General features: G+C 47.6%; 2 protein-coding genes across 2 annotated transcripts in view; one reads left to right on the top strand and one right to left on the bottom strand.

Moving 5' to 3' along the window:
• SYN3 (synapsin III) overlaps positions 1-27,578 on the top strand; it is a 420,949-nt gene that overhangs the window by 119,189 nt on the left and 274,182 nt on the right.
• TIMP3 (TIMP metallopeptidase inhibitor 3) overlaps positions 974-27,578 on the bottom strand; it is a 59,266-nt gene continuing 32,661 nt past the window's right edge. Inside the window, exons 2-5 of the mRNA XM_030320499.1 lie at positions 14,763-14,845; positions 6,813-6,924; positions 5,984-6,105; positions 974-4,904 (exon numbers count right to left, since the gene is read on the bottom strand). Of these exons, the coding sequence (XP_030176359.1) occupies positions 4,707-4,904; positions 5,984-6,105; positions 6,813-6,924; positions 14,763-14,845 (515 nt within the window). The 3' untranslated portion in view covers positions 974-4,706. The remainder of the gene's footprint in view (positions 4,905-5,983; positions 6,106-6,812; positions 6,925-14,762; positions 14,846-27,578) is intronic.

Raw genomic sequence — 27,578 nt, 5'->3', positions numbered from 1 at the left:
GTTAGGCTCGCGCTGACAGTGTGGAGCCTGCTTGGGATTCTCTCTCTCCTTCTCTCTCTGCCCCCCCCCTTTCAAAATAAATTAATAAAATTTAAAAAAAAAGAAAGGTAAGTGGAACCTGGCATATTCCAACAAAGTATGAACACTATAGAGAAAATTCAGGGATTATCATCAAACCAGAATGAATTTAAATCCTAGTCTGCCAGCATACTAGGTCTTGAGCAATGAGTTAACCTGAGTCTTGGCTTCCTCAGCTAAAAACTATGGATGATAGTGGGACAACCTCATTGGGTTGTGGAAATTTAATGCAATCATGTGTGTAGAGTGCTGTGCCTGATATATGATAGGTGATCAAAGTAGATTAGCTTGAAATAGGGGCAAAAGCTATACCTGGAACATTGTCAACAATGGGATGAAAGTTGGGTGAGGGGTCTGCAGCCAACCCAACTCATTGAGGATGACAGGTCTAGCTGTAAGCTCTAGGAGGGGCTTACGGCTATAGTGGGACCTCTTGAGTTCCTAGCATTTCCAACTAGGCCAAGCCATACTTGGAATTTCAGGCAGGTGTTTGGCATCAGGTACTGATGTTTGCAACCTTCCCCTCTCAGTTTCATGGTGTGAGATTCTTAGATGAAAACGGAAAGCCAAGTCAGGGCTCCAGTCTGGGAATACTTGAACTACTAATAGTTAATTCGATAGGAATCCAGATTCTGTAGAGCTATGGAGAACCCTGGCCATAGAAACAGGGAGCAAGGTCAGTGCTGGATTAGCAGTTGGGTGCAAATCTAGAATGCCTGCTCCTACCTTGGGAAAGGACTGGAGCAGGGTGGGCTCAAGCCCTAGAAGTGAATGAAGGGAGGGGAATATTCATTTGCCTGCAGCCAGGACAGGTGGGACCAGCTTCCAAGGCCCTCTGCTGTCTATATTACCCCCAGTGGCAGTCAGGATATAAGGAGGCAAGGGACTACAGGTGTGTGATAGAAATAAAACCATTTTACTGTTTAGAATAAAGGACACACTATAAAAAGTGAACATTATGCAACATTACAGACAATATACATTCACGGAATATAAAATTCATAAATAACATGGAGGAAAACTGTAAACAGTGCTACAAAATTTAGCAACAAATACATTCCTTCCAGACAGGGTTTTCTCTGGTTGGTTTCTCTCCATCACTTCTGGGTCTCAGGACAGCAGACTGGCTAAGGGGAAAGGTGAGGGCATGGGAGGATCTGTGAAGCCCTTCCCCCGAGAGCACGAACCGGTCTTAAATTCTTTCCCTCCTCATGTCTCCCAAATGCTAATTTTTGGAGGCTGTTGATAACCACCTCCCCTACATTCTCACACTTTGTTTTGCTTCTATCATCAGATTTTTAAAGTGTTTTCCTTGTGTAAAACTACTGTAGTGATATTTTTGCTTTTGGTAGCCAGGAGCCAAACCCTTGGGTGCCATCTTGGGGTAATCCATATTGATGATCATCAAACACAAGATGAAAGGCTGGGCAGGGGAGGGTACTTGTCTCCTAGGGGCCACAGTGTTTCTGAGACAGAGCTGTTCCAATAAGTCATTTGTTTCTTTAACTGTTCAAGAACCATCATATGAAAAATGATATTCATGGGCTGTACCATGACTGCCATGATGTAGTTCTGGAGCTGGGTGATGGTAAAGGATGGGAGTCTCTGGTATTATCTACCCAGACAGATGGAGCACAGGTCTGAGAGGAGAGAGCCCCAGGTATAATGCTTTTTGGATAGGGAGGCAGAAGAGATGGCCAGATGAGGCCAAGAGGTCTTGGAATCACAGCTCCCATGGCCCTGGGTTTTTAGAAGAAATCATGGCTTCCCAATTGAGTGGTCAAAAATAAGGGGGGAAAAAGAATGGGAATGACCAGCAGACTGCCCAGTGCCAGCTGATACAGAGCAAGGACATGGATGAACTTGCTGTTTTCCCTCCTCCTTCCTACTCCAGAAAGCACTGGGATGCTGATAGGGAGGAGGAGGGATTAGTGTCAAGTGGTAGTTCCTTCTCATTTCTCCAGTTCGCCAGTCTAGCTGCCTGCACAGTAGAAGTATTTTACCCTCCATTCCACTTTAGAATTTGATTCAGGAAAATGGCGGCATGTGGGTTTCATTTTTTTTTTTCTCTTAAACACAATGTACACATATTAAAGCCTACACATGACACAAGATTTAGCAAAATAAAACGTTCACGATATGATTGAAATACGGAAGTGTCTCAGCTACATAAATGACTTTAAATTATACAGTAAGTGAACAGGTGAAATAAACAAAGCTATAGCTTATAGAAAGCTCAAAAACCGCCCTCTGCCAACATCGCTTTGCAAAGGACCCTTCTTTGCCCAGGACCTGCTATTCTCTTTGACAGGGCCTGACAGATGGGACTGTGGTTCCACCAACATTTCTACAGGGAAACTTCAGATGATTCATGCTCAGGCCTCACCCCAGGTCCCTCCTTGTGTGAGTGGAGGTGACCCCATGAAGGACCAAGAATAGCCAATGCTTCATAGAGGGGATGCTGATGTCCAATTGTGAGAGGGCACTTGTGTGGTTGGGTCAGAGGTTCCATCTTGTAAGACTTGGAGGTTGAAATCAAGAAAATCTCAGAACACCAAGGACTTGGGCTTACCCTTTAAAGACCACTGGTCCGCTGACCTCAGCTCCTTTTGCTTACACAGCTGCGTTGAGAGGGCAAAGCCTCCCGTTTCCCACCTGCCAAATGGCATGACCATAGGGTGAAAGGTACAAGATAATCCAATGAGTACCATGGAAACTGGATGCCTGCACTGCCTTCCCACTCAGGAGTTCTGCCAAATACCTTGCCTGGGTATTTGCATGTGTGTGTGTCTGTGTGTGTGTGTGTCTGTGTGTGTGCAAGACATCACAATGTGTTGTCTGCTTCTTTTTTTAAATCCTGTTTCAATTGGCAGCTCTGTTTCCTAAAGTGGAATGAACTGAAGATACAAATACTAAGAGGAAAATAGCCATAATCTGAAAGAAGAGACAGAGTGATCATGTTAAATGTCACCATCCTACCACCCCCAACTCTGTGAAATATGCATTATCACCTACTCTTGGCATCTCACTTTCAACACTTAAACTGAAAATAATTTTATTTAATCAGAGAACTTATATTATAGTTTTATTTCAAAAAAAAAAAAAAAAAACAAAAACACAACAAAAACCCTACAGCTGATTGCAGAGTCAGGCTTCCCTAGTGACCACCGATTTTAATCCCATGAGGTGAGGACCTCAGGAGATGGTGTTCGCCCACCAGTGAGCTGGGAGAAGAGCAGGCTGTCCCAAAATCCAGGAAAGTGGCTGTCTAGCCAAGGCAGCTTTCCCTCCTGTGCCCAGGCCCCTGACCCATACTAACTCTCATTTCTTATCTGAGCCAAGCCAGTAAGGCAGTTAAATGAAGGCCCCAAACATGAAGCAGGAGAAAAGGAGAGGGACAGAGGTCAGATGACCTCAGTTAAAGGGATGTCGAGGGTGTTCAGAATTTCAAATTTTAATTAAAATGAAAAAAAAAGTCAACTTGGAATGTCATGATTTTCTTCAAACAAGCAACGACAACAAAATAGAAGAGATTATACTACTGGCATATTTAACAGCATTGAACAGAATTCTGTGTCCTGTAAAAAATTAGCTTATGTCCCCGTGTGGGTATATGCAAATGTGTATACAAACACATCCCCCTAGGTGAGCTAAACCCTACTTTGGAAATAGTATTCTCTACCCAGCTCTACTTGACTATATCTGTGGATAGTGTACGATGTGTGTATTCCTCCGATTTACATAAAGGCAAGCTCCCGGCCAAATCTACCAGAGTTTTCCAGGAGGAAGTCTTGTGGGAGATAGAGAGAGGAAAGACATTCATCTCAGTCTTTCACCTGAGCTTTTGTACAAGGAAGGCAAATTGCCTCCTGACCTCAGGCAGATGTTTAAGTCTTCATCAACTAAGAAAGTTCTGTTATTCTGTCCTGGCTGCTTGCCGGACTCAGAAACATCTGGTCAACCCCAGCATCACTGGGCTGGGGGGAATTGAGTGTGCTGCACCCTCTCAGACCCTCTCCTGCAGTTTCTTCCTTCCCTCCCTCACTCTTACGTGCAGACACAGACAGACATAGTCTGGTTGGACAATGCAGTAGCATCTCCTCAGTGTATATGGTCTTCTGCGTACCTTGAGTCTATCTGCTTGCTGCCCTGGACTCATCCTGAAACAGTTGACCTTTCAGCAACTTCCTTGTCTGTGTCTTTTATGTACTGGGATGGAGGACAAGGGTCGAGGGAAGCGGGTCTGGGAGATGGTGAGGTGGGGGAGAAGAGAGAGGGGTAGGTGTTACAATGCCCAAATGGGGTAGTTTTTCGGTTTCTGTTTTCCTAAAAAAATAGATTATATCATCACGAAGAAGAGGAGTGTGCATTCCTCATTCTTTCTGGCATGGCACCAAAAATTCCCGCGTGGAAATGGGTGATGTCAAAACCAAAAAGAAGGGGCAGGGTGGGGCCAGGAGGATGGTTCCAAATAAACTCCATATGACAGCATAGACTTTTCCTTAAGTGTTCGAAGTGCTAAATTTGCAAGAAAACAGGCACTAATGTCATTGTCATCATCTGGGAAGAGTTAGTGTCCGAGGGAAGCTCAGCGGGAAGGGAGGGAAGGGTGGGGAAGGGTCTGGTGCTCAGGGGTCTGTGGCATTGATGATGCTTTTGTCCGGGGGCGCCCATCCTCGGTACCAGCTGCAGTAACCACCCTTCTGCCGGATGCAGGCATAGTGTTTGGACTGGTAGCCAGGGTAGCCGAAATTGGAGAGCATATCGGTCCAGAGGCACTCGTTCTTGGAGGTCACAAAGCAAGGCAGGTAGTAGCAGGATTTGATCTGCAATTAGATAACAGCCAAAGGTTGGTGGGCTCTGCCATGGTGGCCCCAGTCCTGATGCTTGCTCCAGTCTGGATTCAGAGCACTGCAGGTGGAGCCCAGCCACATCAGTCCCTTGGTGAAAATAATGTAAGTAACACCCACTAACACCTACCGAGTGCCACTGTGTAGCAGACATCCTGCTAAGTGCTTCTATGCTATTCTCTTTAGTTCTCATAACAGATCTATCTCCCTTTACAGATAAGGAACCAGAGGCTCAGAGAGGTTAAGGAACTTGCTCTGATTTACACAGCCAGAAAGTGGTGGAACTACACATTTGAGAAAACTCTTCTTTCTCAAGTGGTAACAAGCAAGGATGAGAGATCTCAGCTGTTGTGGAAATTGAGGAATTAGAAAGATTAAAGCATAAACTTTGGGCATCTAGCTGCCATCGACTAGAAATCACATGAGCTGTGTGAAATTGGGGAGCTGTGTGACCTAGGGCTTGTTACTTAAGCTCCCCGAGCCTCTATTTTCTTATCTGCAAAATGAGCATAGTAGTAATAAACACTACACAAAGTTGTGAGAATTCAGTGAGAGAACTGCCCAGTTCCCTCCCACAGCAGGCAGGCTGTGTGCCATGACCTCTGTGCTTGAGTCAAGGAATTGGCCCTGGTTAGACCTTCCGCAGCATTTGGTATCAGTAGTCCTGTGCCAGCTTGCCCATCAGTGAGGCAGCTGCCCTGGTGAACTCACTTGGGACTGCTTGCAGGACCTGCCACTATAAGGATCTGGTACCTGCCACAACCTTGAGCCACAGGAGAGGCCAGGGACACTGATGAGTCCTCATGCCCCAGCTGCTGCCAAGTGGGCAGCCTCGGGTGGACAGATTATAGCAGAAAGGCATTCTTCCCCCACCTTCTTCACCACTCAGCCAGGGGGCAACATTCCTCACCACCCCTGTTCACACCCGACCTTCCGCTCTGGCCCGACATGCAGACCCTTCTCAGCACAAGGGCCCAGTGCCCAGTACAGCAGGAACTGATGTTTCTGGGGGCCGTGAGCCAGCACCTCCCCTGCCTGCCCTCTCCGGGGATTACCTTGCAGTTACAACCCAGGTGATACCGGTAGTTGAGCCCCTTGCGCTGGGAGAGGGTGAGCTGGTCCCACCTCTCCACGAAGTTGCACAGTCCTGTGTACATCTTACCATCGTAGACGCGGCCTAGAGGAGGAAAGAGGACAAGAGGAGAGTTGTTGTGTCCAGAGCCCAGCCACAGGGCTGGTGAGAAAGAATTCTCACCTACGGAGAACACACCTTAGACCAGGTACTGGGCTAAATACTTTCCAATCCTGTGATTTTACTTCATCCTTCCTGATACGTTTTAGGGAAAACTGTGTCCCCATTTCCCAGGTGGGGAAAACAAAGCTCAGAGAGGTTAAATGACTTGCTTCTTAAACCCATGAAGCCCTAGAGTTGGGACGGAGATCAACCCTTCCCGTTCCCCATCAGTGGTTTCTTGGTTTTGTTCTTGTTTTTTCCTTTCCTACACTGACTGCCTGTAGGTGGGTAACTTTCACAAACAGACCTAATAAATAGGTTGACTGTGGGGGTATAGAGGAACAGGTCCTAGCAATCCCTTTTGATTTATATAGTAAAGCTGAGAATGTGTCAAACTAGACAAAACTCCATTTCCGTCACAGGGCCAGTGGTGGCGTCCACACTAAAACCCAGCTCAGTGTAGAGCCTTGAGCTCCTACCATAGGCCAAGCCAAGTGCACTCAACACCAGACAGTCCTTATAATTCATTGGGTGAAAAGCCAAAGTCCTAAGGACACCTCTGGGTCAATCACTCCTTCTCTAGCCTTCTGAAGTGAAGGACTGCTGGACCTTGGCCAAACCCTGACCTAAATGCTAGAGTTGGCTGTTACCTGTCAGCAGGTACTGGTACTTGTTGACTTCTAGCTTGAGGCCACAGAGACTTTCAGAAGCTTCTGTGTGGATGTACTGCACGTGGGGCATCTTGGTGAAGCCTCGGTACATCTGTGGGCAGAAGGAACGTCATGAGAGCAGGACCAGGGCTCGGAGAGCCTGCTGTCATTTGTTCTATGGGAATCTGACTCCCTTAATCCACCATCGTGTGGCCACTGACCTCCCCAGCCATTTCTCCTCCTCTTGTCTGAGCCACGGTGGTGCCATCCTGGAGAAACCTTCCCATACAGCCAGTCACACCTCGCGTTTTAACACACCCACAGCACGGCACCAGACATATGCTTTTCTCAGATCCCAAACCTTTCTAGAAATCCATGCAATTTGCTGTGAAAGAGGTCCTTGCCCACCTCACCAACCTTGACCCCCACGTGCCGAAAAGGTAGATGGCCAGCATTCTGATGACATCTCCATGACATTTTTCAGTGTATAAAAGCATTCCATTTATATTCCCCTCACTGTCTCCTCCTAAGAACCCAAAGAGGTAGGCATTCTTGTACCCATTTTACAGACAAGGACTCAGAAATTGTGTTTGGTTGGTGGAAGTTGAACTCAGGGCCAGGGTTCTCCATGCTTGTATCTTTCTGAGCATCTGTTGAAAGCACTGGTTTCCTTTACCCCAGGCAAAGCCTACAAACATGTATACAAAATTTCTAGATTTTTAAACACTTTATAATTGTTAAGTTGAACTGTATGAAAATGCTGATATTTGGCCATTTTTATCTACAACATCCTCTAAGACGGCGGTTCTCAACTGGAGGCAGTTTTATCCCCACCTCAGGAGACATCTGACAGTGTCTGGAGACATTTTTGATTGTCACAAACGGGAGGGGGTGTGGCTGCTACCGGCGTCTGTGGGAAGAGGCCCGGAATGCTCTTAAATATCCTGTAATGCATGGGATAGCCCCTGCAGCAGAGTTATCTGGCCCCAAATATCAGTGGTACCAAAGTTGAGAAATCCCACTCTAATATTAACCCCCATAACGTCCCCATGAGACAGGAACTATTTATGCCCATTTTATAGGTGAGGATCCTGGGCCGCAGGCAGGTTAAGTGGCTAATCTAAGGCCTTATGGTTGCCAAATGGCAGAAGCAGGACTCCAGATGGGCACATCTGCTCCAGAGCCCATGCTCTTAACCATTATCCTGTGGTCTCTCTTCCTGTGGCCTCACAGAGTCATGCCCAAGGGCCTCTGATACAGGCAAATGCTATTTATGGCTGTTGCACCTCCTTTATGTGCATGTGCTCAGAGCCACTGGTATGACCATAACGAGGCTGGACCCACTTGGTGATTCCAGGTCATGGCCACGAGTCTTACATGGGTTCAGATCTGTCAAGGAATCTCTGTTAACTGTGTGACTGGGTGAAGGTAGAAGGGGGCAGCGAGGTGTTGCCCAATCCCATTATCCTCCCAGCTCTCAGAGCACACAGGCCCTGGATGGCTGGTGGTCTCCAGGGGTTTACAACAGGACAACGTCTCTCTTTTAGCTCTGGCATGCGTTATTAATTTACTTATGGTAATTAATAAAAAGCTAGACATCGCCTCATTGGTGTCTCATCTAAGTGCCTCCATTTGTACTAATGGGCCGGGTTTCTCCTTACTTCTATTAAGTGGGGACTGGATGGTGGGGGTAGGTGGTCCACGAGGACCTCCACCATCATAGAGTGTTCTGTTGGACCCACAGAGTTTGGGAGCCTCTGCCTTTTAAGGGGAACGCTGCCCTAATTGTGTGCAACCATCAGTGCAGATGGTTTTAATTTACCTGGCCTCTCTTTTAGCCCTCTTCTTCCGAGAGGCTCACCAGCTGAACGAGGAAACGCAGCCAAGCACTGTGAGAAGTGCTGTCCACACTCAGTTTTCAATTATGCCGCGGGGGAGCAGGGGCGGGTCAGATCGTACCCCCCACTTCCTCAGTGATGGATGGTGCCTCTCTGGCTTTAACAGGAACCATGCTTAAGAGCACTGCTGTGTGCATGCCATCCAGTGTGGCCTTCCAAGAACATTCCCTGCACTCCCTCTGTGCCCATCAGCTTCTCCTCTGGTGTGGATGTTCCTTGAGTTCCTGGCAAATGTTTCAGCTTAGTCCTCGCTCTGAGATATTGCAGACCCAAGGCCATCAGAGCCTCAGTACATCCTTGTTGGTATTTCCCCTTCATCTCCTTTCTGCTTTATGAGTGAGGATCAGTCCCTGTCTAGGGTCCAGTGACTTCAGCTGCTCAGTTCTCACTACTTTGGAATTTGAAGGAATCTTGATTTTAACAGGGCTTGTAGCACTTGCATGCAGTATCAGAACTTTAATACATCGTAAGTGATTGGGTCTGACAGACACAGCACTGCCACTTAGCGTCACTTTTGAGTGTGACAATATGGTAAAGGCAGATGGTACTCATTTCGTTATCTTTTCTTTATAATGATCCCATCTTGACCTAAATATCGATCCTGAAAGTATCATTAGGTCTATATGCATAGAGACTGAGAATTGGTTTGACAAATTTAGGAAGACTGTAATACATTTGTAGTGTCCTGCAATCAGAGAATCAGAGAATCTCAGAATTGGAAAAGATGTTAAAGGTAATCAAATCCAGTCAAAGCACTGGAGGATTAATGGTAAACTCTGGTTCTGGAGACAGACAGCCAGTCTGATTCTTGTCTCTGTCACTTATTAGCCACTTGGAAAGCTACTTTACCTCTTTGGGTCTCAGTTTCTTCACCTGTAAAATGGGGTAACGTATTACTCCATAAATGTTTTTGAGAATTAAATGACTTAGAATAGTGCTTGGAGCACATTATTCACTAAAAGTTAGCTTAAAACTAGTTCTACTGAAATTTCTATCAGCAGAGGGAAAGGTTTGTTCTCTTCTTTCCATGGCTCTTTGCCCAACCTTATCTTTTAAAGCAGAGATTTAAAGCTGGATTGAACTTCAGACTAGGCAGGTTGTTTTCTGTCTCTCTCTCTCTCTCTCTCTTTCTTTCTCTCTCTCTCTCTCCAGCTTTAGTGAGGTATGATCAACAAATAAAAATGCATATATTTAAGGTATACAACAGGCTGTTTTGATATATGTATACATTGTGAAATGGTTACCACAATCAGGATAATTAACACATCCCTCACCTCCCATAGTTACCTTTTGTGTGTGTGTGAGAACACTTAAGATCTGTTTTCTTAGCAAATTTCTAGTATTCAATCTGGTATTGCTATTATTATTTTTAACATTTATTTACTTTGGGAGAGACAGAGGCAGCGATGGTGAGACAGAAAGGGGGAGAGAGAAAATCCCAAGCAGTCTCCACACTGCCAACACAGAGCCCGATGTGGGGCTTGAACCCACGAAAGCATGAGATCATGACCTGAGCTGAAACTAAGAGTCAGTCACTTAACCGACTGAGCCACCCAGGTGCCCCTCAATCTGGTATTATTAACTACAGTCACCATGCTGTACATCAGATCTCCAGAACTTATTCATCCTGCAGAACGGAAAGTCTGTACCCTTTAACCAACATTTTTCCTCATCTCCACCAACCCCCAGCCCCTAGTGACCAGCATTCTACTCTGCTTCTGTGATAGGTTCAACTGTGAGTTCAGCTTTTTTAGATTCCACATAAAAGTGAGATTATGCTCTATTTGTCTTTCTGTGTCTGGCTTATTTCACTTAGCGTAATGTCCTCCAGGTTCATCCATGTTGTCAAAATGAAAAGATGTCCTTTTTTAAGGCTGAATAATGTTCTATTGTGTGTAGACACACACCACATTGGACTCTATGAGCCTCTGGGCCTCCCCTCTTGGTAGTATGTATACAAAAGTTCTAAGAAGTTAGTTTCCCTTGGGGTAAAGAGACAAGTAATGTAAGAAAGAAGTTTCTGGATCTGGGGGGCTTTGAGTATTTCTTATGGAATGCCTGCTCTTCACTCTACATTGACAGCATGAAATGTCATCACTATGTCAAATAATTCTGGCTTGGCTGCCAGAGATGAGAACTGTGCTGGGTGCTGTCTTACATCATGAACTCCTTTCAACCCACAACTTATTCTCCTTTGCAGACAAGAACCTGAGTTTCAGAGACATTAGATGCTTGACTGAGATACCAAGTGTACAGCCTTTCTCTTACAGAACAGGCTGTCTAGCAAGGGGTGGGGGGCAGAGCACATGACAACGCAGGCAGTCTCTGCTGAGGGCTGGGACGAGAGACCCAGACCAAGAAAGAGTTACAGGCATTGAGAAGAGAACAGTTCCCTGTGGGCTGGAGGGTCAGAGAGGCTTCCAGCTGAGCTTCAAAGGCGAGACCTTGCTATAGTGCTCATTTGATTAGACAGACCACTGAAGGAAGGAAGTCCCCCAGGGGCAAGCATTCCAATTGCCAGCAAATCTGTCCTGCCCAGAGTCAGGACATGCCAAGCACATGACCAGTGGGCCTCCCCATGGGACCCTCCCGGGACCAGCTGGGACATAATGTTCCCCACGTGTTGTCCCCCGCTGCGCCAGCCCTGGGAGCATGTCTCCACCTGTACAGACCTGCAGCTCCTGGCAAAGCAGACCGCTTTCTCATGGTCCTGATGGAGATAAGGTCCCTATAGATTAGAGCGACCAATTCTGGAAACTTCCACCTTTGCACTGCAGCTCAGTGCCTCTGCTCCAGCTAATCTCCAACCTTAGGCTTGCAGTAAGCCCCCTTAACATTCAAATGCCCCCCCCACACACACACACCTGTGGGTCTCTGCACACTCAAGAGGGGCCTGCAAAGTGGGACCAGAGGTTCTGGAATTAGCATATGAGAGAGGGTCTGCCTGCCTTTCATCTGTGTAAGAAGTTCCAGGGGAGGGGGTGGGAACTCTGAGACAGAAGAGAGAGGTTAGACAGGATGGCTCAAATTCTCACGTTCTCAGAGTTCCTTCAGTCCTGCTCTAAGGGAGCCCTGGCTCACCCCGTCTGACTCTCTGGGGTAGACTCTCTAATCCACTAGAACAAAGCCACCCAGGGACCAGTGCCAAAACTCATGCAGGCTCGCCTCCCTGGCCTCTCCTCCTTCCCTCCTACAAAGAGTTTTCAGTACACCCTTTGCAGGATGTTGCAAGTCAAGAGCTACACTGCTGGAAGATAAACGACAAAGCCAAGCTAACGTCTTTTTGTTCCCTGGGGGAACTACATACAACTGGGGTGGGGTGGGCAGGAGTGATGAATGCAGCTCAGCTGTTCTATAATCTCCTTGTTGGCAAAGGCTCTATAGCTTCCCTCCAGTCTGCCACTTTCTAGTGGTATGAACTTGACTATTACATGACCTTTCTAAGTCTCAGTTATCTCACCTGTAAAATAGAGAATAATGTGTGTCTGCTTCACGGGGCTGTTGTGAGGACTGATCCATGCAAAGGCTTAGCAGAATGCCGGGTACATAGTAAATGCTCAAAACACGTTATTTGAATAGAGTCTTATTTTCGTTATAACAAACGTTATCTTTCTATCCCAGGCCTGAAGCATAGTGTTCAGCACAGAGAGAGGTGAGAAGGCAAGGGGAGCGGGGAGGGACAATTGGATGAACTACTCCAGTTCCTACATCCCACACCTGATTAGCCAACTGCTACCTGGAGACCAGCAGAATTCAGTGGCCTCTCAGGATAGAACGGCAATGACCCTTCCAGGAGTAATCTAATATTGGGCTTGTAGGAGGGGCAGAGTTAATGAAAAGGCATTAGACAGTGATCAATGATCAAAGCGACATGGCAGGGAGATTTGAGGAGTCATGTAAAGAACACACAGGATTGGGAAGGAATCCCAACACCTTAGCTTGGGAACCAGATCTGTCTTTAATTAAATGCATGACTGGGCAAGTCATTTCCCCTCTGAGCCTGTGTCAGAAGTAAAACAAGGAATTTTACTTTCCCATGTCTAGCACCCTGGTTCCATGAACCTGGGTGAAGGATAGTGAACGGACAGTGTGACGCCACCAGCCCGGGAGTGAGTGTGTGCTCTGAAGCTGATGGGTGAACAAATGTAACTTGGCCTCTGAACACCCTGCAGAGGCTGGCCTGGCACCAGCCAGGGGGAAGTGGGACATTTTGCCCACAGGAAGGGCCTCTCATCACCCTGGCATCCGGGCCCTGAAGGAAGTGGGGAAGCTGGGCAAGCTTAGGAACCACTGCCTCCCAGCTTTTCCCTCAGATCTGCTGGCCACAGAGCGTCCACAATGTGATGGATTGTTCCAGAGCAGGAGGGGGGTGTTTCCTGAACCTCTGCTTTGCCTAACATGCTTCGGCGTTTGCTCACTGGCTGCCGGGGGCTGTACAGTGGGGGTTTCTTTGGTTGTTGTTGATCTCGTTGGTTTCCCCCCCTCCACACTCTTCTCTCCCCATGGCCATCTGAAGACATAAGCTGGTCCCATGACCAGGCTTGGGCAGCCAAGGGCACCTAGCCAGGGCTGACTCTGGACATTACATAACCAGAAGGCTGTGGATGTTTCCAAAGTTGAATCGAAAGCAACAGGTTCCACAAACTTAGTACATCAAACCTGAGGCCTCAGGACGCAGGAATAACAAGGCCTGGAGGTCTGCCTCCAGAATGGTTGGGTACCACCCACAGGCTATCACTACTCTCATTCAGTTCTACCCTGGGGCTCAAAGGCTTGTCTCCTCTGGGGAGTTTTCAGGCCAGTAGAGTCCCACCCTCATTTCTCCATTAGATGGATAAACATCCACCAAGTCCCTGGTGCGAGTCTGGTCCTGCTCTAGTTTTTGAGGACACAAATATGGGCAGTGAGTAAAAGGGCTGGCAGTCCCCTTGGACCTGAGCACACCCACCTTTGAACTTCTGCTTAGTCACGCACATGTGTCTTCTCTCCCAGCCTGACTATACTTCCTAAACATGGGAACCCCATCTTTCTCGTGGCTTCCAAGGCTCCTGACACAGAGTGCTGCACATAGGGAGGTGCTTACAAAGGTGGGTGTGGTGGACCAGCTGTGCTCTTCAGGGTGAGTAAGTGCCACCAGCCCTCTCTGCGAAGGCAGACATAAGTACCCCCCTTCTGGCACCCAAAGCAGCTCCTCCTTAGATGTAATACCACCAGTGTCCCAGGGCACTTAGAATCCTGAAATGCCTGAGTTGGAAGAGCTCTTAGGGGAACCTAGCCCAACCCCACACTGTTAACAGATGGCAAAACTGAAGCCCAGGAAAGGGTGGTTCTAAGGGAAGCAGGCTAGTCAGGAGTGGAGCTGAGACAAGGAAGCAAGTTCTGTAGGTTTCAAATCTGATGTTCTTTTTGTTAAGATGGACCTCCTTAGTGTGCTTCATGGTGCAAATATGCTCAGGAATATGTTCAGTTATAGGAGGATGCTTAATAAACAGTGCTAACCAGCTGGAGGCACGATCTGGGAAAATAGGGAAAGCGGGGGCAGTTTCCTACACCAGGATAAGGTTCCTGTGATCAGCAGAAGTTCAGTGTAAAGATTCAAGGACTTAAACATAAGTTGTAACCTCAGCAACTGCATAAGACTGGTAGGAACTTTTGAAACTCAAAAGTCAGAGCTCAGAAGAACCCATAAGACAAGCTAGTCACATCCCCTCATTTTACAGATGGAAAGACGAATGCCCAGAGAGGGGCAGTGACTTGGCCAAGGTCTCACAGTTGCCAGGGAACAAGGCTTTCTGCCGTGTGGTTCCAGAGTGGAGCCTCTTAACAATGGCCTCTGAGGGACTCCACCTGTGCTGGCCCTAAGGTGAAGCAGCCACCCCCCATCCCCGCCCTCACCTCCTACCCATCCCTTTCTTCTGCCTTAGCAACACCCTCTCCAGCAGTGGGGAGGGGCTACATACACCCACCCTGCCTCCCCTGGCCAGGACTCTTCTGGCAAAAAAAAACACACAACAACCCAGGAACTCTCCTGGTACGGGCTTCCGTCACTCACCTTCATCTGTTTGATGGTGTAGACCAGCGTGCCAAAGGGCCCCTCCTTCACCAACTTCTTCCCTACCACCTTGGCCCGGATCACTGCAGAAAAAGGCAAGACGCAGACGGAATGAGGTTAGGGAGGCTTGAACCACATCAGGGACCATGTCTCAGGTTGGGCCATCCAACCCCCAGGGTGCCTGGAATTGCTTTCTTACCTCTGGGCCAAGTTGAATAGATGATTGTGTTTATAAAAGCAAGAATTCAGATGAGAGACACTGGGGGGTGGGAGAGGAATGGAGGAAAGAAGGCAGGCAGTCATCATTCAAGTTAATTATCCCAAATGTTCACAATTGCCGACCCTGGAAATTCCTAGGCTGCACTCACTCCTGGAGGAGTTTCTTGACTCTGTGGTTTCACCATAATCGAAAATCTACTTCTCTTGTTAAAGTCTCTTGCCTTTCCTCCACTGTCCATCTAAGCATTGCATGGTCTCCCAGACCTATTCTCTCCTACCAACGCATCTTTCTGAGTGCTGTCTCCTTTGGGGCTCTTCCTCTGCATGTCCTGACATGCCTGCAGGGTTGCAATGCATGTGCACCCAGCTTCCTTCCATGCCCAGTCAGCATTCTGAGCGGGCCCTGGGTACCCAACACTTAGATGGCATGGCACAGTTAGGATGTGGTGAGGGATGGAGCATATGGGAAAAGGGAGTGCCCAGGAGCCCAACCGAACTGTTCTAACCCCAGCTCTGCTTTTATGGCTATTAGGACCTGTGGATAAGTAACTTTGTTTCTGGCCTCCAATTTCCTCTTCTGTAAAGCTAGGATGATAATGGTACCAATCTCTTTAATGAAAGGATTAGTTAAGATGATGCACATGAACTCAGCAACTGTGTCTCAGACTTGGTGTATGCTACATAAACATGATTAATATCATCATCATCATCATCACCAAAAGCGGAATGGGCCTGACCATGGAAGGACTGCTGCCATTAGAGAGTCACTCCCATTTGTCACACACCGACTATGTGCAGTAGTACAACCTCATTTATTTACTCTTCATGACTGCCTTACAGGGACACTATTAACATCCACATTACACAGACAAGAAGGACAGGGAAGGGAAGCCACCTCCTTTACTGAACCCCAATTTTCTCCTCGTAAAGAGGGTGTGACTCTACCTACACTGAAGAATTGGAATAAGGATTCAACAAAAGATATTCTGAAATTTCTTAGTACAATGTCTGGCAGAAAGGAGTTGCTCAGTAAATATTAATTGACTATGAACAAGAAAACAATTAGACAGACCCAGTGTGAGGAAGGCTGGAAGAGAGGCATTTACTACATGCCCTGAGAACACAGAGAGGGAAGGGATTTACTTTGAGATTATAAGAGGCTGTGTGTGCTCTTTATATTTTAAGTGAAGAAGTACCCAAAAGCTGTCTTAAAGTATTTATAGAATGGGCACATGGAGGAATAAATGGAGAGATCTTAAAGACACTGCAGAAATTGCAGAGAAGTTGTATTCATTGACTCAACCAAAAATGTTCTCTAGTAACACAACTGGCAACAAGAGATGGGGAAGCTCCCATAGGGACAGAGAGTGTCTCCATCAAGGGAGTCTGGATGCTCTCATGCTAGGACCTTGCCCAGGATGGAATGGATTTTGCACACATTAGCAGCCATGCGTTGAGCCACAAATTGAACCCTTTCAGCCCTAAGATCCTGTCACTCTTTCTTATCTCCAGTTGTACTTAGCCCCCCAAAAAACAAGCACTCAATAAATGTCTGTTAAGCAGAATACCTTTCACAGACACACACACACACACAGCCCTGCCCATTCTGGTAGTTTCCATTATCCTCCATTTTGGATGTCCACAGTGTTTCTCAATTCATTGGACTCTAATCTCTTAAGTTAAAACAAAATAAAACAAAACACCTTTATTAGGGACCAATCTCCCCCATCTCAACTGGATTCTGTCCTGTTCCTCCCCAAACGAATTTGGATCCTTCTCTCCCAGTCAGACGTGATGTCAGGACCCAGATGAACCAACAGACCCTCTAGACCTTCTTGCCAGGGAGGGGTAACACAGAGCCCATTGGCAAAGTTAACAATTTAGCTGAGGCAGTGGGAGGAGGCGAGTGTCTGTTTCCAAGTCTGCTGTAAAATAAGAGGTTGGCAAGATCCCAGGCCAGCTCCCTCAAGATTCTGCTTCCACCTCTGTGTCTAACTTTGTTGCAGCATCCTCGGCAGGGAGCCAGCCTCCCAGAGGCCCAGGGACTATTTCCTCTACAGTAACTCCCACAGTCAGGTTGTAACAGCTTAACTGTTGGGCAGAAAGCATATCTGCCAGGACTTTACTATTGATTCTTCCTGAATTGATTTGGCTCCACCTTCTCCTGCTTCATTAACACAGAAGGTAAACTAGCAAGTGAGTCTTTGCCTTAGGGGAGGAGAAATAGCAAAAGGGGCTCCTTTAATAGTAACGTCTACCTTTTCCTGGCTCAAAAATGGCTTGACTTCATTTAGACATAACACGTCATAAGCAGACCTGTCCCATAAAGGTAGGTACTTCTGGAAGCTTCTGCACACACAGTGAGCCAGTTCCTTCCTTACCCTGAAATGGCCTGAGCTTGGAACATTTTCATCTGAGAATAGTTCTTTGAAAAGGGAGTAAGTTTTTGCAGTCAGGAAGCCACATTTCAATTCCACCATTACCGTGTGGCCTCAGGCAAACCCCTGTGGACTGCCCTCCCCACCTCTTTTCGCCTAAATATTTCTGATTGTCTTGGCCCAATGCCCATTATGTGGCTCACAAGTGATATACTTAATTCTAGTGGAGCAGCAATATGGCAAAGCACTGAACAGCCAGGGCTCTGGAGCCTGACTGCCCTGAGTTCAAATCCCAGCACTGGTGCTGCATGGCCTTAGGGAAGTCATTAAACCCTTCCGGGCCTTCATTTCTTAATCTATAACACTTCCTCCTAACCCTCATGCTGTGAGGGTTAAGTACAAACACTGAGAACAGTGTGTCTGCTGTCACTGCTGTTACAGTACCACCACCACCACCACCACTGTGACTTCTGTTGTTCTTTGTCTATCTAAGCATCTTCAGCTTCTAACATACACTGTAAGCAAAGGCCTAGGGGTTCTCTCTGGGATGGGAAGAAAGGCAAGCCCCTCAAGATATCATGCAGAACTTCATGGAGATGTGGGTGGACACACATAAACTGGTCAGAACAAACGTACAAGGTGTTTTTAAGTCTGGAGTACCCACCTCATCGCAGGTACCTATCCTATCTCATCACCCACATGTAATCCAACAGCAGCCAACCAGGACCAAATGAGATCACATGGTTATGGTCCAGAAAGACAAGCAGAAAAGGCCCAGCACAGAGACCACACCAGTGTTTTCTTTATAAAAACAAAACTGCACCCAACTGGACTAAAATTAAGTAACTTTCTGCTCTCCCAAAGAGATCCACAAAGTTCTTCCACAGTAAAAACACCAGCCAACCTCAAATCTGCTATTAGGTCTATGAATTAACATGTCTTTATTGCTTCGGTTTCTCTCTCTGCGATGCAATGTGTGCTATTTTGTACTTTCTTGTTTGGCATTAAGGGTGCTTCCAAGGCATTCGCTGGCCTGGGGGCCACAGTGGACAGGGGAGGTGTGGGAGGTCACGGTTCTCCAACAACAACAGAAGACAGTTTCCAAACTTAGAGCTGGCAGCATGTGGGCCGTTCCTGCCACCTTGGTGTAGTGGCTGGAAGCCAGATTTATAGAGGGGCTGAGCTAGACACAGGTTTTCTTTATGCTCCTTCAGGCTAGAACATGGCCCCACACCGTCTACCCAGCGTCCCCCAGCAGCCAAACCAACATGGGCGTGAGCTGGGTTGGTGTGCTGGCGGGGTGATGATGAGAAATAGAAGTCCCATTTCCTACCTCCACAGAGCACACCTACTGGGGAAGACAAAGTTTAAAAGTTCATGGCTAGAGGGCTAATCTCCAAGGTATGAAGGCATCAGTCAGAGAAGGGGGGAATGACGAACAGCCTGACTCTCAGTCTTGGAACCTCTTATTTCCCCTTGTGAAAGGAACCTGGCTTCCAGAGGTATAGAGGTCAAAGGAAAACAGAATAACAGTATTTTCACTTAACGTCTATAACAAGAAACTGACCAGGCTATGTGTGCTTATGTAATTGGTACATAGATCTGTAAACATATGTAGGGCCCTTTTAAATATATCATACACCTAAGGATCCAGGGGTAAAGGTAATATCTCTATATCATATTCTTTCTTTAAATATTTTTTTTTGTGGGGAGGGCTAGTAAGAGCTTGCAAAAACAAAAAGAAACAAGGCACCTCCCTTCCAGAAATATAATTGTGTGCTCTCTGCCCCCACCTCCATCCATAGTAATGTAGACCACAAGTGGCACAAGTTTGAGCAAAAAAACAATTCCAGTGGCAAACAAGATTCGGCTTCTATTGCAGCTTACTGCTTGCTTGGTCCAGAAACTGCACATCCGCTATTCATCAGCATAGTCAGAGGGGGACAAGACACCCATGAGAAACCCCCTGCCTCACCCTTTCCTACTACCCCCCATCCAACCATCTTCAATCAAATCCAGACATTTCTACCCTGATCCGAGAGTTGAAGTTTCCTACTAGTAGGTTGGAAAACTGAAAGTTTGGCTGGATTTTGGATCAAGGATCCCTTAACTGAATTAATGTATACCAACTTAAGACTATGGATTCTACCCATGTTAGGATCCTGTTGAGAACACTACAAATCCTCCCCACGGTAGAGGAGGTGATTCAGCCATCTAGTGAGTATGATACTTCCAGTGCCACACACATGCACACCCCCCCCCCACACACACACACTCCCATTCCTGTCTCTCTGAAGGCCCTATAGAATGATTTTGCTGGCTTAAGGTATGATTTTTAGGAGGATAGCAGGGCTAAGGAAGGCCCACCTGGCCAGCAGCTAGAACGAATTTCTCCAAAAGCAGAAGTCACTGTTAGTGTCACCCCAGGGAGGGGAACATTCTTCTGACAGGACCCTAGCAGGCAGGTCTAGGTAAGCAGAAAGGCCTGCACTGTGGGCTCACTTGCCTTCCCAGACTTCACTTTCCTTCCAGGGAAAGAGGGGTCAGGACGTCTCTGATACTCATTTGATGGTTATTTCCTGGTTGCCATCCACAGGGCCTTTCTGAGGCCGAGAGCTCCTAACAAAGACAAGCAAGGGACCCACCGCAAGGCAGGCCCACAGACCATCTGGCTCAGCCCACTAAGCAATTCCCTGGTCCTGTGCCCCATGGAGATGCTGCATTTTAGCCTGTCCAAATAGGGCAGGGTCAGGCTCTCTTGCTTCTCCAGCTGCCCACCCACTCATTAACCATTAGCTCCCTGCATTTCGTTGCATCACACCAGTAAGTGTAGAGGAGAGGGAGGGTCTAGAACACATTGATAACACAACCATCATTTTTTAAGCCCCTCCTGTGTGCCAAGCAGTGCATGCAATGCAATCCTGCTCTATTCTCATGATAACTCTATGCAGTGGCTATTGTTGTCCCCCCATTTCCCACTATGAAAAGGAAGTCAAGTCCCCTGAGGCTGGTTTTGCTTCCTAGTGGAACAAAAGTTGGTGGTCTCCCAGGAAAGCGACTGCTGAAAACCTTTTCATGGGATTTGTACTGATTGAAAACCAGTTCGTAATTTCCTCCACCTCCCCACACCCTGTCAGGTCTGCTAAGGATCAGAGAGGAGGATTGGTCCCTAGGAGGAAGGCCCCCTGCTAAGCCCGCAGTGACCCCCCCCTATCCTTTGGACCACACCACTACTCTGTCCCAATCACTGTCACACACTGCCCTCTGATTAGTAACAAGAACCTGTAAGTAATCACCGTCAGCAATATAACAGAATATCATCTGTTTAGCATACTATGCTCCTCAGCAAGCTTTTAAGGAAGAAAATAAATAATTAGAAACCACAAAACCTGATGATCCCTGAGGTTTCTCACAACACCATGAGTCTGAGGTTAATTAGGCTGATTAATTAGATGAGACATGTATATATAAACAGGCACGCTGTAACCCTGAAGCTAAACAGATGCTATACTGTTATGTTGCTGACGGTGATTACTTGTAGGCTCTTAAATGTGCTAATCAGAGGAAGCAGCAAGAGACCCGACTCAGCATCCCCCCTCGGGAATCTTTCATATCTACCTCCGGTGACCCGTTTCCGAGTTCTTTTCAATTACCTGCTGCCTCTTTGAGGACGCTTGATGATGTCCACGTTTGAGGAAAGGGCCTTAAGGATTAAGGTGGAGGGCAGAGACCTAAAGGCTCTAACTGGATCTGTCTGGTTTCCACCCCATTTGTCACCACAACCTCAAGCCCCAAAGCCCCTCTACAAAAAACTCCGAGGCTGAAAGGGCAGATCAAGCAAACCCCTGGAGAAGTGGCCATGATACACTGGAATGAACAAGCATGGAGCACGTGAGACCTGGATGCAGTCACTGTCCTGTCACTGTGTAACACTGGGCAAGTCACTTCCCATCCCGGCTTACAAATTGGGGTGATGATTGCCAACCTTGAAAGCTTCTTGCCATGACCTCAACTCCCTCTTCCACTCCACCAAAGCAGCTTTCGTCAATGCCACCCATGACCTCCACGGTGCTCAATCCAGGCAGTGGTGGTTCCTCGTCCTCCTCTCACTTATACCCAGCTTGTGGCTTTATACCATCTGTACAACTGGCAGCTGCCCTTTTTGCAACCTCCATCCCAGAACATCCGCGACACAAGTCTACACGTAGTATACGTTTATGCTTGGAGGTCTAATAAGACATTTCCAACTCAAGCCATCCAAAACTGAGCTCCTAAAAATGCCCCTCACTCACCCCAGTCCTATTAACCCTCCTGCCCTTTGGAAACGGCAACTTGCTCTGCTCTGGGCCCCAGCCCCCTACCCCTTGTTCACCTCCCCTTTGCCCTTAAAGTTCCCCCGCTGGAACACCCTTCAGTGGCCACAGGGCTCCCTCCCTCACCTCTTTCGAATATCACCTGGTCAGGAGGCCTCCACGATCCCCCATATCCCATCCTCATCCATTCCCTATAGCCCCTGGCCAGCCTTACTGTGCTCCACAGCACTGGCCGTCATCTGACATAGCCTATGTCCCTGTGCTTTTCACTAGAATGCAAGCCTCACCAGAGGGCAGGTTCTTTGTTTTACTAACAGCTATAGCCTGAGCAACCAGAGAGCCAGGCACAAAACAAGTCCCTAATATGTAGATGCTGAATACATGAGTGGGAAGTGCCACATACGTGAGGGTGATTTAATAAAAAAAAAAAAAAATTAGATAAATAACTCCTCTGGTAGCTCTGCTATGACCAAGTCTTTCTGAGCTTTATCCATCAGAAGGGGATAATAGCAGTTCTCAGTTCACAGGGCCAGATAACATCTGTTCACAATCATTTATGGAGTACTGTGCTAGGCTCACGGGACCGGAGATAAATGAGGCCCTGAGGAATTCAGGGGCCAAGTTATAAAAGGCAGGCAAGGAGACAGGTAAATGATATTCAAGTATAGCAAACACCGCAGTATGAGCGAAGAACAAATTGCTGGCATGGCACAGATAGGTTGGAGGTCTGTCCATGGGGAGAGGCATCTGGAACTCCCCTAGAGGCCGAGCGGATCTCGGCCTCAGCCCACTCGGAGGAGAGACTCCATTTGCTTTATCTGAATCCAGAGGAAGCAGAAGCCTGGACCAGATCTGGTGGGGAGGGTCTACGGAAGGAGCTGGGAGTGAGGCAGAGTCCTGGGGCTCTGATGGGAGCCAGGACCTCACCTTTCCAGGAAGAGGGCCCTGGAGAACATGAGGGGGACAAGGAGGGGCAGCCTGTTCGAGGAAGAATGCCCCTTGGCGAGGTCTCACAATAGGCCCTTCCTGCATCCTACTCTGAGGGCACTTCTCTAGGTCAGTTTCAAAGGGCTTTTTCCTTGCTGTGGAAGCCATGGCCAGACAGTTAAGATGCACTCCCAATCAAGATAGGGAGTCTCCAGTTCAAAGCCTGTCCTGACTAACTCTTTCCGTTAAGTAAAATATTAATCTTGGTTTTATTTAAGCAGGTTTTTTTGGCAAGGAACGAACCCCTGCGGCTAAAAATAAACCCAAATACACACACACACTCAGAAAAATCTGGAGCTGCAAATCATTTTAACCCAAGTTTCCATCTCAGGGAAAGCTATTAAAGGCAGGAGGATATTAAAACCTCTCTCTGCACAGAGCCTCTTTTCTCAGTGCCCGCCTTGTGCCCTAGGGTCCTCAGACAAGGCCAGCCGGGGATGCCCTGTCCTGGACCTCCTGGCCAAGGGGGAGGGGGGCACGTGCCAGCTCCTAGCTCCCCTCACCTTGGAAGCAAGTGTGGCTTTCTGCTGGAGCAGTCTAGGAAACATGCTGGGGCCCCAGCTGACGTCGGTTGTGTATGAAATGAAGGGGCCCAGAGAGATGAGCAAAGGGAACACAGGCCCAGAAAGGTCAAGTTGCCTGGAACTTTGAGATTATCCAAAAGGAACACAAGCAAAACCGACCTCTCACTCCCGCTTTCCCGTTTTAAGTGGTGATCTCAATTTTAAACTATTAAAGACAAAATTTAAGAGTCACCACCTAGGCATACATCTGGACTTGGTATTATTACATTTCATTCTCAGCATAACCACTTTTAGAGTCAGCTACCCTCAATTTCTTCCTGTAGTCACAGCCAGCTTGGGACAGAGCTGTGGATCATTTGACCCAGGACAGGGCAAAAGTCGTAGGACTGGCTGGTTCCTGGATTCAGGACTGACTTAACTTGGGGAGTGAGGACCTTCTGAGAAGGCAGGTGGTGTTCCTGTGGTCCAGGTTTCTAAAAGGCTGGTAAGGCAACTGCCCCAAAGTGTTCACCAAGCATGATTAGAATTGCTGAGGCTTTTGTTCTGCAAAGGGTGGCCAGAAGGGGAATGTCAGCACCCCAAAGCACAGGAAGTAGGAAGGGAGATCCTTTCCCCATATCCCCCTCATTCTCCCAGGAAGAGATGGAAACAGCAACCCTACCCACAGCAGCTCCTCCTCAAGCCTCCCTTGGTTTTGCAGCATAAGAAGATTATTTTGAATAGCTCATTGACGTATACAGGGCTCTCTGGGTTTCAGGCCTCATCTCAAGTCCTACAACTGCAAAGCCCCCCCACCTCACTACACTATCACTCCCCGCCCCCCCCCCCCTACACTGACCTGTCCTGTGATGCCCCTTGTCTCAGTAAGAATGACTTTCCCCTCAGTCATCTGCCTACGTGTCTGTTTCCCTGTAAGACCCACCCAGCTAAAATGCCACCTCCTTCAGGAAGCCTTCTGCCCATCCCAGGCCTCACTAAATCTTTCCTGTCTTCTTGGCTTCCTTTCTTCCCAAACACATTCTACCTTAATGGTCAGTTCCTTGGCACTCATCAGCCTGACTTACAAGACAATAGGACTGCATCTGTGACCCCTAGTGCCTGGCCAGTGCCTAGAATGTGCCAAGGGTTCTCAAAATGTTTCTTGAATGAAGGATGAGGCTACAGGAGGGAATCGAAGGTAATACAATAAAGGGAGACAGAGATGGTTTCCTGTTTAGCTCTTGTAGTGCAGGTCAGGAGTCTGAGTTCCTAAAGGTCATCCAGAGAAGAAGAGGGAGGCAGGTAAAATGTGATCTGAGATGCTAAAATGCAACCCTGATCTCCATATGCTGAAAATTCATGTCTAAAAAGGTGAGTCATGGGGTCTTGTTACAAGAGGCCTCAGTTCACAAATGCCTGTGGAGTGACAGCACCCATACTCCACCAACAGATGACAAACCCAAGGCTCAGCATCAGAAAGGAGGTCAGTGGTGCCACCTCCTTATTCTCCTCCCCCTCCTCCTGTTCTTCCTCCTCCTTCCTCCACCCTCCTCCTCTATCCTTGTACCTCCTCTATCCTCCTCCTGACTCTCTTCCTTTCTCTTTCCTCCTGACCCTCCTCCTTTCTTCTCCCCTCCTCCCTCTCCTCTTCCTCCTCCTTTCCTTCTCCCTCCTCTATCCTCCCTGACCTTCCTCCTCCTCCTTCCTCCTTCTCCTCCTCCTTTCTCTTCCCTGACCCTCCTCCTTCCTCCTCCTCCCTCCCCCTCCTTTTCCTCCTTCTAACATGAGTACTTAGAATTAATTCACTCATTCACCATTATTTCACAAGTGTTTGACTACATGCCTCAGATCCTGTGCTATGTCTTGGGGATCCAGTAGTCAGCAGGTGGACAAGGCCCTACCCTCAAGAAGCTTATTTCTATCTTAAGAAGATCAATGGTTATAGCCCAGGGAGCCACCAGAGCATGTATCAGACACACCCAACCAAGCTAGGCACTTTCTGTGCATTGGGGTGCTGACATTCCCTTCCTGATCACCCCCTGTGGAGCAAAGCCTCAGCCATTTTAATCAAGCTTGGTGAGCACTTTGGTAGCAGAAGTTGCCTTACTAGCCATTTAAAAGCCCAGACCACAGAAACACCCTCTCCCTTCTAAGCTGGTGCTTACTTCCTAGGTAAGACCCTGGTGGTGCTATATAGATGTGTGTTGTAGAGAGACATCCTGCCTAAGCTGGGATCTGAGAAATCACAAGTCAGCTGAGAGAAAGAGAGTGAAAAGGTCTTCAGATGGGGGAGGGGGCAGAGGCAAAGGCCTGGGGGCTGGACAGCCTAGCCCATCACAGAAACAGAAAACAGAGTGTGTGACAAGGGGCAGGAGAACAGTGGAAGCCAAGGGTAGGCAGGGATACCCAACTTTATATAGGCTGGGTCTTGCCCCAACACATGACATTTCTCAGGTGGGCAGGGATAAACTCATCACTTTGTCCCTGCCAACAGCCCTTAGGATGATATCTGCCCAAATGGGTGCCCGACTGGTCAGCTGATTGGAGGGTGCCAAAGCCACAAGAAACCCCTAGAAACAAGTCCAGGCCTTGTTTGCCCCACTTTGCCTGAGACCCACCAATGGTCCAATTCCAGTTCACATCCTGTTTCTGATCTTCAGAGTTAAGATTTAAGGAATCCCTGTGTCCTCCAACATCCCCCCCCCCTTAACTTCTCCCAGAGGTCTTACCTTGGGTGTTTTGACTGGCTCAGCTCAGCATGTGCCAGAGCCTAGGAGGCACGATGACCTCTAGAAAGCTCTACTCCACTTGGTTCAGAGGCACTGACCTGCTCACTGTCATGCAGGCACACACAGGTCAGGGGTGCTCAGAACACCCCCTGCTGAGCTCTCCAGCCCTCCCCAGGGGCCCATGGGAAACTTTATCCCACACAAGAGGCCACCAGAATAGCAGCCTGGTCTTCAACCATGGCCCCTTTGAAGCAGTGCCCAGAAAAATACCGTGCCGACGAATGGTTCTCAGAACTTAGAGCTTTCAGGTCAGGTCATTTTTGTGAGACCAGAACAGCTGGCAACATCTCAGGAGCTGTCTGTAGTATTTATTTTTCTACTAATTGGGATTTTGTTTGCTAGGAGAGCCGAGGGACTCCAGGATAGGTCCAAGAGTAGGAAACCCAAGGAACTGTTAAGCAAAAGGACTTCTTCACTCGTTTGTACAGTAGACCTGCAGATGTGTCTTTGCAGACAGACAGCAAATCTGTTCTCAAAATGCAGCGAGGATGGGTGGGGGACTTTGTTGTGGTTTGAATAAGAAGTAATGTCCACTCTCTGTCTCCGGGGATTATATAGCACAGATGCCAAAAGGAACATGGTACATTTGTAACTTACCCTTTGGGTAGCTTTTAAAACAGTCAAGACTCCCCCTTTCTCTCTTTAACTTCCCTAACTTCAGCTAGGAAGACTGTGGACACCAGGTGGACACAGCTCAGAGGCTCTTTTCGAAAGCAGTCTCCGCTGCTTCTCCTCTGCTCCGCTTACTCAGAACCTTCCAGTCAGCTCAGGACCTTCCAGTGGGCACTCAAGCAAAAACAGATATGAAGAAGAACAAGGCCAGACTATAGATCTTCAAGCCCCGAGGCACTTATCAAAGGTAGCTAATGTTGAGAGTGTGGAGGGATGGCTGGAGATGAGATACAAGTGCCTTTTAAGGAAGCCAACCTTTGTTTTAGAAAATAAAGTGAAGAATGCTGACGGCTGCCCTCTTTGGTCAAAGTGGGTAACAGCAGAATTACAAAGCTTATGTCTGGCATTTTCGAAAGGCCTGCCCTGACCTGACAGTGTCATAGGAAATGGTGTCAGTGGTAAAAAGGAAAAGACTGCCTGCCCGTGGAACACCTTCTTAACGTAGTCCATGGTGCCTGAGCCTCTCACACATTCAGTAAATGTTTCTTGAGTGACAATTATGTGCCAGGCACTGTGTCAGGGTGGTGGAAACACACAGTAAAAGCAAAATAGACACAGCATCCAAATATTATAGCCAATGCTTAAAACTAACTTGCAAAAGCACTGTTTCCATTGGGACCAAGAAACAAGACTCTGGATATAGGTAAGAAACGTGTCACAGGTCACACAGCCAGAAATTAAATCCACATATGCCCTGCCAGCCTGCCCACTACTTGACATTTTGTAAATCTGAAACAATTAGCCAAGTCCAATGCATCAGAAATGCAGAGTAAAGGAAAATTCTCAAGGCTTAATTATCGAGGACTCACATAAGCCATAGATGGTAAGAACCTTGAGGTGAGGTTAACTCCCCAAAACTGAGAAGTCCAGCAATCAGCCTAAAGCCCCATGGTTTAGGGTAGAGAGCACAGGCCTTAGAACCAAGGAGAGTGACAAAGAGGAAACAAGAACTTTA

Source organism: Lynx canadensis, chromosome B4, assembly GCF_007474595.2.
Source record: "Lynx canadensis isolate LIC74 chromosome B4, mLynCan4.pri.v2, whole genome shotgun sequence".
Classification (NCBI taxonomy): domain Eukaryota; kingdom Metazoa; phylum Chordata; class Mammalia; order Carnivora; family Felidae; genus Lynx; species Lynx canadensis.
This window is presented reverse-complemented; position numbering and strand designations above follow the sequence as displayed.